This window comes from Podarcis erhardii (genome assembly GCF_964252035.2).
Source record: "Podarcis erhardii genome assembly, chromosome: 12".
Lineage (NCBI taxonomy): Eukaryota > Metazoa > Chordata > Lepidosauria > Squamata > Lacertidae > Podarcis > Podarcis erhardii.
The window spans coordinates 624,546-634,892 of NC_138513.1; the positions used below are offsets into that span (position 1 = coordinate 624,546).

A 10,347-nucleotide genomic window follows, 5' to 3' on the forward strand; every position below is an offset into this window, starting at 1 on the left:
CCAGGCAGAACACCCAAGGGTGACACTGGAGATGGGAGGGGCAAAGCAAGTCTCCCCCCACCCAGGGGGAACACACAGACCCCTCTTCTATCTGCCCCTCCACTGGGGCCCCAGGAAGGAGGGGAGGGAGGCCCCCTGCCCAGAGAGTGGGGCTGGGGGGTCGCAATACAGATGAGAGAAAGAGAACGAGAAGAAGAGCTTTATAGGAGTCATAAAAGAGTCACAGGGTGAGACAGATGTCCGAGGCCTCCAGGGCTGCTCAGGGCCCCCACTAGAGGGTGCTGGGGGGCAGGCAAAGGGGGCGGGAAGAGGAAGAGGAGGGAACCGGGCCAGCCCCCCCCCCCGCCCCAATATCCTAAATGGTCCCGTGAGGATTGCAGCACCAGCAGTTCCAGCAGGGGGACTGGTATACTGGCGGGGGGGGGGGAGGCTGCATGCACCCCCCACCCTTTGGCCACACCAGACACACGCAGACACCGGCCCCTTAGGGGGGGCAGAAATCCGTGAAGTAGGGGTGCTGGAGGGCATCCTCTGCCGAGATCCGGTGCACTGGGTTGCACTTCAGCAGGTTCTGGAGAGGCAAAGAAAGAGGGGGAGCTCAGAGTCACGGCACCCCCAGAGGTCATCCATTCCAGCCCACTGCAATGCGGGAATCTCAGCTGAAGGATCCCTGAGGGACGGCTGCCCCACTTCTGTGGAAAGCCCTAGATGGAAGGAGAGGCCGGCGCCACCCTCTGAGGAATCGTGGAATTGGAAAGGGGCCCCCCAAGGTCATCCAGTCCAACCCCCTCAAAGCAGGAGCTCAAGGATCCCTGATAGAGGGCCCTGCAAGGAAGGTGAACAGAGATGCCGGCAGGAGAGACCCCCTTCCAGCCCCCTGCGGGGAGCTCCCCTCATGGGAGGGAGGGGGGCAAGGGGGGGGAGAAGCACTCACCTGGAGTAGGTCCCGTCCGGTCGTGTTCAGCTTGGGCACCACGTTGACGAGGGAAGTCGTCGCAGGATACATGGGGTATGGCTGGGGGGGGGGAAGAGAAAGTGGGTGAGGTGTGCAATGGGGGGTGGACCCCCACCCAGGAGGGCGATGGAGCAGGGGTCTCGCTCTGGGAGAGGGAAGGGTCTTCTCACCTTGTAGTCTGGGAGTTTGGTCATCCCCGGCCACTGCTCCTCGGTCGGAGTCCCCAGCAGCGTGGAGGGAGGGTTAAGGACCCCTTGCCAACTGGGAGACCCCTCTGCATCTCCCCCCAGCCAACTCAGCCGTGTCCCCCTCCCAACACCCCCATAGAATCACAGAATGACAGAACTGGAAGGGACCCAGGGGTCATCTAGACCAACCCGCTGTGGTGCAGGAACCTCAGCGCAAAGGCCTGCGTGTCCAGAACTCTGCGCTTGCTCAAAGGAAAGGAAGAGGGGCGGGGCTTCTGTTTGACGCCAGTCCCAGATGGGAGGAGGTTGCAGGGGGTTGGACTAGATGATCCTTGGAGACCCTCCCAACTCCACGATTCTGCAAAACCCTCCCCTGCTTGCTCCTGAGGCCAAGAAACAGGCACCCAGGGCAAGAGGGCTGGATCCACACCTTCTCCACCCCCCACCCCAGTAGAGCCACAGGTCCCCAGCTGGCCAATCACAGCTTTGCTGGGCTTTCCCTTTTATTTTATTATCTGATCCCTCGTAGCCGAGTAAGATTGTCTTCCATAAGCACGGTTTTAACAATGAGTCCATAAGTGATTTTGGAGGCCAATTCTGGATCCCCACATCCTTCCACAGTGGGGACATTGGTTTCCGGGCAGAAGTTATCAGTGTGGTTTTGCTGAGCGTGCCTTCCTCTTGGCACATTTCTCCCTTGCGTCCTGAGTTCGAGCGTCTTCAAAGCCCAGGACACCTTTGGTCAAGGCTGTTCTCCAACTGGAGCACTCGCAGGCCAGTGATTCCCAGTTGTTGGTATTTATACTACATTTTTTTAGATTTGCCTTAAGAGAGTTTTTAAACCTCTTTTGTTGACCACCAAAATTACACTTTCCATTTTTAAGTTTGGAATTGAGGAGTTGTTTTGCAAGATGGTAACCAGGCATCTGATCAACATGACCACTCCAACAAAATTGGCGTTGAAGAATTGTTGCTTTGACATTGCTGATCTTTGCTTCTTCCAGTGCACTGGCATTGCCGCATTTTTCGCTCTATAAGACGCACCTAGTTTTTGGAAGAGGAAAACAAGAAACAATAATTTTTTTGAATCCCAGAAGCCAGGACAACATGTGGTATCGCTCTGCAGTGATCCCGCTGCCTGTCCTGGCTTATGGGATAGCCGGCTAAGGCTCCCCCAAGAAGCAGCCCTTCTCTCTCCTCAGGGAAAAGCCCCCAAGAGCTGCACACACGCTCCACGGGGCTCTTCAAAGGGAGCGCCGAGCAGAGCCTCCCGCCTGCATTCGCTCCATGAGACGCACACACATTTCCCCTTACTTTTTAGAAGGGGGAAAGTGTGTCTTCTAGAGCGAAAAATACAGTATTTCTCCTGTCTTCACAAGTGATGTGTAAGATTTTTCAGAGACACCGTTGATGGAATCTTTCGAGGAGATGGAAATGGCGTTTATAAGTGGTCCATGTTCCACAAGCAGACAGCAAAGGTGGCAGTACAATAGCTTTGTAAACAAGCATTTTGGTTTCCCTGCGAATGTCCTGGTCCTCAAACACTCTGCACTTCAATCAGGAGAAAGCCGCACTCGCAGAGCTCAGGCGATGCTGGATTTTGGCATCAGTGTTGGCCCTTGTGGAAAGGTATCCGCCCAGGTGGGAGAAGGGATCGACATTTTCCAACGTTACACCATTGAGTTGGATTTGTGGCGCTGCAGAGGGGATATTTTGTGCTTTTTGGTGCAGCATTTGGTTTTTTTGGATGTTGAGCGATAGGCCAAGCTTTTCGTAAGCTTCTGCAAAGATATTTAGGATGGTTTGGAGGTCATCCTCTGAGCGTGCAAACACTGCATTGTCCTCCGCATCCTGAAGCTCTAGGACGGAAGTTACGGTAACCTCACTCTTTGCTTTCAGCCTGCTCAGATTGAAGAGCTTTCCATCTGTTCCACATATGATTTCTACTCCGATGGGGAGTTTCCCTAATCATAGACCCATAGAATGAGAGTTGGAAGGGATCCCCAGGGGTCATCTAGTCCAACCCCCTGAATTCAGTCCCAACTGCCCCCCCTCCACCCCCTTGCAATGCCAAGTGCCAAGGATATCGGAAGATCCGCTTCAGCTGGTCATCCACGTCATTTCCTGGGAAGAGGGGGCGCCCAGCATTGGCCAGCTCTGGGTTGTTGGGGGGGGGGAGAGAGGAAGAGGTCAGTGGCGCCCCAGAGCCGTTGCCCACCCCCCTCTGCCCACCCCCAGTGCCAAAGCACCCCCCCTTACCTGCAAAGATGCAGCCAGCAGACCACATGTCTATGGAGGTGGAGTAGAGTTTGGCCCCGAAAAGGACGTCTGGGGGGCGGTACCAGAGCGTCACCACCTGTGGGGCAGCAGGGAGAATCAAAGGGTTGGTCTAGTCCAACCCCCTGCAATGCAGGAATCGGGTGGAAGGAAAATCAAAGAAGTCTGGGGGCTGGGAACGGCTGCTGAGACCACATAACACCAGTCTGGAAAGACCTACATTGCCTCCCAGTGCTTTCCAGGCACAATTCAAAGTGTTGGTGCTGACCTTGAAAGCCCTGAACGGCCTCAAAGGCCCAGTCGACCTGAAGGAGCATCTCCACCCCCATCGTTCTGCCCGGACACTGAGGTCCAGCTCTGAGGGCCTTCTGGTGGTTCCCTCCCTGCAAGAAGTGAAGTTACAGGAAACAGGGCAGAGGGCCTTCTCGGTGGTGGCACCCGCCCTGTGGAACACCCTCCCACCAGATGTCAAAGGAAAAAACAACTACCAGACTTTTAGAAGACATCTGAAGGCAGCCCTGTTTAGGGAAACTTTTAATATCTAAGGACTATTGTATTTTAATATTTTGTTGGAAGCTGCTCAGAGTGGCTGGGGAAACCCAGACAGATGGGTGGGGTATAAATAATAAATTATTATTACTATTATTATTATTATTATTATTATTAGGTCACAGGTTAATTGGTTTCTGCAGGCTGGGCTGGGGAAGAAAGACCAGAGCTATACCTTCCAAAATTTCTCTGATGAAAATAGGGACGTCCCATTCCACAATAATAATTTTACTATTTATACCCCACACGTCTTCCTGGGTTTCCCCAGCCACTCTGAGCATCTTCCAACACATATAAAAACATAATAAATCATTAAACATGAAATAAATTTCCCTATACAGGATTGCCTTCAAGTGGGGGGTCAGGTAACTCCATCCCCTCCAACATTTCTCCAATGAAAACATGGGTGTCCTAAGGGAAAGTGGGACATTCTGGGATCAGATCAGAAACTGGGACGGCTTCTCTAGATCAGGGACGTCCCTGGAAAAGAGGGAGAATTGGAGGCTCTGCAGAGCGAGTGGCCCAGCGGAGGGGCGAGGAAGGGAGGGAAGGGGGCACTGCCCGCCCAGCCCTGCTCCTCACCTCGGCCGAGTAGCAGCGCACAGGGATCCCGAAGGCCCTCGCCAGCCCAAAGTCTGCCAGCTTCAGCTCCCCGTTCTGTTGGCAAAGGCAGGTGGTCAGCGGAGGAAAAAGAGCCAGGCGAGGGGCAACGTTGCCCAGGCCCCAGGGAAGGAAGGGGAAATCCCCATGGTGTCATATACCGACAATGTTCCCTAGACCTGGAGACTCCCTGGAAGTCCCTTGCAGCTTGACGACCCCCCTAAATCAAATGGGATCGTGGGCAGATCTGGCCCCTTCGCTGCTCATCCCAAACCTCCTATTTTTTATGAGCACATTAGAAAGCACCAATCCTGGGTTTTTTTGCTGGTGGGAAGGGACCCCAGGGGGTCATCTAGCCCAACCCCCTGCCGTGCAGGGAACACAGTTAAGATGGCAACCCATAATAAGCAGACCGAAGGAGACCTTTGGGAAGTCCAAGGGCACAGCCCCTACCAGTTCTCCCCCATCTCTGGAAAGGTGAAACAGGCAGGTCTTTGCAGGAGCCACGCTGAGTCTTGCCCCCCCAACTCCCCCTGCCTGCCCAATGTGGCCCCCCCAACACTCACCCGGTTGATCAGGAGGTTCTGGGGCTTGAGGTCCCTGTGCAGGACGTTCCGGCTGTGGCAGAACCCCAAACCTTTCAGCAGCTGGTACATGAAGGACTGCGGAGAGAGTGGGGGGGGGGGAGGCTGGCGTGAGGACCCCAAGTCTGGCCATGGGGGATGGGCGGAGCACTAGCTGCCCCCCACAAGGACACCTGTCCCCACCCCTCCACTCAGCCCCTCGCCAGGGCCACCCTGTGCCCTCCTCACCTTAACAATCTCTGGGTCCAGATCCCCATTGCAGCTGTCAAAGTACTTCTTCAGGTCCTGGGGGGAGCAGAAAGCAGGAGGCGGAGGCATGGGGTCAGCAGCAGGGCCAGGAGACCCCCAAACAGGCTGGTCTCCCAGGAAGAGGCACCCCCAAAATTTCAGGATGAAGAGGGGACCCCCAGATGCCCAGGTCCAGCTCCCCTTGCTGCCTCTCTCTCGCCACACAGGAGAACCGAGGCAGAGCCCCGCAGGATCCTGCCCCCTGCCCCTGCTTGTGGGCTTCCCCGGGGGGCACCTGGCCGTCCACTGTGGGAACAGGACGGAGCCAGCCCTGCAGGGCTCTTCCTGCTCCTTCCCTCCTTACCTGGTCACAGAACTCAAAGACCAGAGTGAGCTTCTTGTCACTGTGGAGGACGTCGTGCAACCTGGGGGGGGGGGGCAGAGAAAAGAGGGGCTCCAGTGAATGGTGTGGGCTTCCTCTACTCACTTACTCTCAGCCTGACCCACCTCACAGGATTAGAATCATAGAATCACAGAGTTGGAAGAGACCCCAAGGGCCATCGAGTCCAACCCCCTGCCAAGCAGGAAACACCATCAGAGCACTCCTGACATCTGGTTGTCAAGCCTCTGCTTAAAGACCTCCAAAGAAGGAAACTCCACCACACTCCTTGGCAGCAAATTCCACTGTCAAACAGCTCTCACTGTCAGGAAGTTCTTCCTAATGTTTAGGTGGAATCTTCTTTCTTGTAGTTTGGAACCATTGCTCCGTGTCCGCTTCTCTGGAGCAGCAGAAAACAACCTTTCTCCCTCCTCTATATGACATCCTTTTATATAAAAACAAAATAAAAAAATTCCTTCCAGTAGGAAGGTATCTGAAGAAGTGTTCATGCACACGAAAGCTCATACCTAGAACTAACTTAGTTGGTCTTTAAGGTGCTACTGGAAGGAATTTTTTTATTTTGTTTTGACTATGGCAGACCAACACGGCTACCTATCTGTAACTGATCCTTTTATATATTTGAACATGGCTATCATATCACCCCTTAGCCTCCTCTTCTCCAGGCTAAACATGCCCAGCTCCCTTAGCCGTTCCTCATAAGGCATCAATTGTTGTGGGGGTTAAATGAGGAGGACAAGAACCATGGACACCACCTGCAGCTCCTTGGATGAAAAGGGTGGGGAATAAATGCAGAATGAAGGACACCTGGCTTGTTGTTGTTTAGTTGTGTCCGCCTCTTCGTGACCCCCTGGACCAGAGCACGCCAGGCCCTCCTGTCTTCCCCTGCCTCCCGCAGTTTGGTCAAACTCATGCTGGTAGCTTCGAGAACACTGTCCCACCATCTCGTCCTCTGTCGTCCCCTTCTCCTTGTGCCCTCCATCTTTCCCAACATCAGGGTCTTTTCCAGGGAGTCTTCTCTTCTCATGAGGTGGCCAAAGTATTGGAGCCTCAGTTTCAGGATCTGTCCTTCCAGTGAGCACTCAGGGCTGATTTCCTTCAGAATGGAGAGGTTTGCTCTTCTTGCAGTCCATGGGACTCTCAAGAGTCTCCTCCAGCACCAGAAGTTAAAAGCATCCATACTTCGGCGATCAGCCTTCTTTATGGTCCAGCTCTCACTTCCATACATCACGACTGGGAAAACCATAGCTTTAACTACACGGACCTTGACACCTGGCTTACCACCTGTGAAAAGGATGTAGGGGGTCTTAGTGGACCACAAGTTTAACTTGAGTCCACAGTGTGATGCAGCAGCAAAAAAAACCCCCTAATGCTATTCTGGGCTGCATCCACAGAAGTCTGGTCTCCAGATCAAGGGAAGTCATAGTCCGACTCTCTTCTGCCTTGGTCAGACAAACACCTGGAGTCCTGTGTCCAGTTCTGGGCGCCACAATTGAAGGAGGATGTTGACCAGCTGGAATGTGGGCAGAGGAGGGCAGCCAAGATGATCAAGGGTCTGGAAACTAAGCCTGATGAGGAGCAGTTGAAGGAGCTGAGGGTATTTAGCCTGGAAAAGAGGAGGCTGTGAGGAGGTATGAGAACCATCCTCAAATATCTCAAGGGCTGCCACAAGGAAGATGGAACAAGCTTGTTTTCTCCTGCTCCGGAGGGCAGGACTCGAACCCATGGCTTCAAGTTGCAGGAAAGGAGATTCTGACTAGACATAGGGAAAAACTTTCTGACAGTCAGAGCTGTTTGACAAGGGAATGGTCTCCTTCGGGAGATGGTGGGCTCTCCTTCCTTGGAGGTTTCTAAGCATCTGTCCTCATGGAGGCTTCAGCTGAGATTCCTGCCTTGCAGGGGGTGGACTAGATGACTCCTGGAGTCCCTTCCAGCTCTACAATTCAATGCTTCTCTTTGTGACTGGCATAAGTGACAAAGGCAGGATTCCATGTGGGACATGTGTGGGAAATGATCAGCTCAAGCCCTCTAAGAGATGCAGCCGGGGTCTCAGGCCCCACGTTCACCCCCCCACCCACCCAGAGACACCCAGAGCTTCAAGCCCAGAGTTGAGTCAGCCCTGCAAGCTGAGCTCAAAATGAGGGAGCCCCCCAGGGGGTGGGTTCTTTCGGAGCCAGTGTGGTGCAATGGGTAGATCATACACCCACTGTTTCGTTCAGAATTGCCCCCCCCCCCTGTTTTCCTCATCTAAAAACTAGGTGCGTCTTATGGAGAGAAAAATACGGTAAATGTTGGAAGAAATTTAAAAGACTATTTACAGAAATATTGTAAAATTAAGGAATGTTAGAAGGATGCTGGAATGAAGTTATGTGGTTTTAGCAGTAATGGAGTATTTAAAGATGGATTGTTAACAGGTGAGAATGTAAAGTTATAATATATTAAGATAAACTATTAGGATAAAAGCAAAAATGGAAAGGATTTGCTGAAATAATTAATTGAACTAGAATACAAAAAAGGGAGGTGCGAGGAAGTCAGGGAAACAAGTAAATGAAAGTTAATATATGGAAAGGTTGATTTGTTTTTAATTGTTTTTTACCTTTTTGTGTTTTGTATTTTTCCCTTCTTCTTCTTTTTCTTTTCTTTTTTATTATTGTAACTTTTTTGAAATCTTAATAAACATTATTTTTAAAAAAAAATACGGTAAATGAGCAGAAGATCCATTTGCAGCACTCTGAGCTTCTTGGAGAGGAAAAGGTGGTCTTTAAGTTCAGGGAATAAGCTCTGACACGGCCCCCTGCCCTTCTCCACCCCACAACGTGTCCCAGAGCTGAGCCTCAGCCCCCCAACCAGCTCACCTGACGATGTTTTTGTGCTTCAACTCCTTCAGGAGGCAGATCTCCCGCAGGGCAGAGCTGGGGACCCCCTGAAAGAGGAGGAGGAGGAAGAGGGAGGGGAAAGGGTCAGGGGGCACTGCCAGCCTCAACCCCCACCACACCCCCAATTCATTCACAATGGGCAGGCAAGTGGGGGGGGGGGAGACAGGGAATCCCCACCCACCCACCAGAAGCGGCTAAGGAACATCTTACTTCCCTTTCCTATGGCTCCCAACCAAGGGAGCGTGGGAACTAACAAGGGAAGAGGGAACTCTTCTCAGAAACCTGCCCCAAACTTGGGAGGGCGAGGCTGCTCTGCCAAGTCCAATGCGGGGAGCATGTGGGGGGGTGTCCCCTGTCAAAGAGCAGCAGGCTCCGCCCCCCAGCCCCACCCCAACATCCTTTCTGCTCAGCATTTGGGATGCTATTGAGGTGCTCGAATGTGACCCCCCCAAGCCCAGTGCTGTTTGTGCCTGCAAATATTCCGGGGTTCTGCATTTCCAGTCAAGGAACTTCCGGCAAGGATCCGGCCCCTTTTCTTCCTGCAGATGCTCCGTTTTATTCTCCCTTGCCCCCCCCCCTTATTATTGCAGAATACAGCTGCCCTGGAGGGGGTCCCTTAGCATGCAAATCCCAGGAGTCGGGGGCGCTTTGCCCCTGCCCAGCACCCCACTCTCCTTTCATGGGGGGCGAGCAGCTGCTCGGCATGCAGAAGCACCGAGGCGCCTCCCCCCCCCCCGGCAGCATCTGCAAGTAGGGCGGAGAGCATCCCCTTCCGAAAGAGGCTGCGGGACTACAACTCCCACAATCCCCCGCCCTTGTCCAGGCGGGCCGGGGATGATGGGAGCTGTAGTCCCGGCTCCCTAGGGCGGCGCAGGCGAGCCGGAGCCGGGGGGGGGGTCGCGGGGGTTTCCCCACCTCGTCGTCGTCGTCCAGCCGCACCCTCTTCAGCGCCACGATCTCGTGCGTCTCCCGGTTCTTGGCCTTGAACACCGTCCCGTAGGTGCCTTTTTTTTTGGGGGGGGGAGAGAAACACAAAAGGGTCTCGCTGATTCCTGGAGCCAAGCGCTTTGCAGGGCCCCCCCACCCCAGCCCTGCAGAGGAGCCCCCCTGGCCAGGACGGGGGCGCAGCTGCCACGCCTTCCTGCCGCTGGACCCCAGCCTGCACCAGACACCCCCCAATTTCCTCCAGGGTTTTTTTTTCGGGGGGGTGTGCATTGCATGCATGCAGAGGCCGCCACCCCCAGGCTCAAAGCAGTCCTCTCCTCGCCCCACCCGGCACCAGCAGCACAGATCGCGGGGGGGGGGGGGAGAGAAGCAGCCCCCCCAAACCTCCCAAGGAGAAGCCCCCAGCATCGCCATCTCCTGCTCCCGGTTGCATGCCCCCCTTCCCGCTTGCATGCATTCCCCGCCCCCGGCTGCGCGCCCCCTCCCCAATTGCGCACCCTCTCCGATCTTCTCCAGCTTCTCGTATTTCTGCATGGCTCTCCGTCTGGGACCCCGGCGGGGCTGGAGGCAGCCGCCCTCCTTCCTCTCCCGGCCGGGCTGGGACTACAATTCCCAGAATGCCCCCTGCAAGCGCGCGCCCGCCCGCGCCTCCCCGCTCGTGCCCGCAGACGGACTGCAGTTCCCGGCTGGCGCCGCTCCGTGCGCAAGAGCGCGGGCAGAAAGGCGCGCCCGGGGCTGCAGGGGGGGA

The 10,347-nt window shown here is 54.7% G+C and overlaps 1 protein-coding gene across 1 annotated transcript; it reads right to left on the bottom strand.

The window, feature by feature from the left end:
- Nucleotides 1-183: 183 nt before the first annotated feature.
- On the bottom strand, nt 184-10,257 carry CDK5 (cyclin dependent kinase 5). The gene is made up of 12 exons (XM_081834548.1): nt 10,097-10,257; nt 9,570-9,658; nt 8,634-8,701; nt 5,746-5,806; nt 5,382-5,438; nt 5,136-5,231; nt 4,552-4,626; nt 3,403-3,499; nt 3,231-3,300; nt 1,126-1,186; nt 935-1,015; nt 184-571 (listed from the first exon to the last, which is right to left on the bottom strand). Exons 1-12 carry the CDS (start codon nt 10,131-10,133, stop codon nt 485-487), a joined length of 879 nt encoding a protein of 292 aa, XP_081690674.1. The 5' UTR covers nt 10,134-10,257; the 3' UTR covers nt 184-484.
- Between the last annotated feature and the right edge of the window lie 90 nt (nt 10,258-10,347).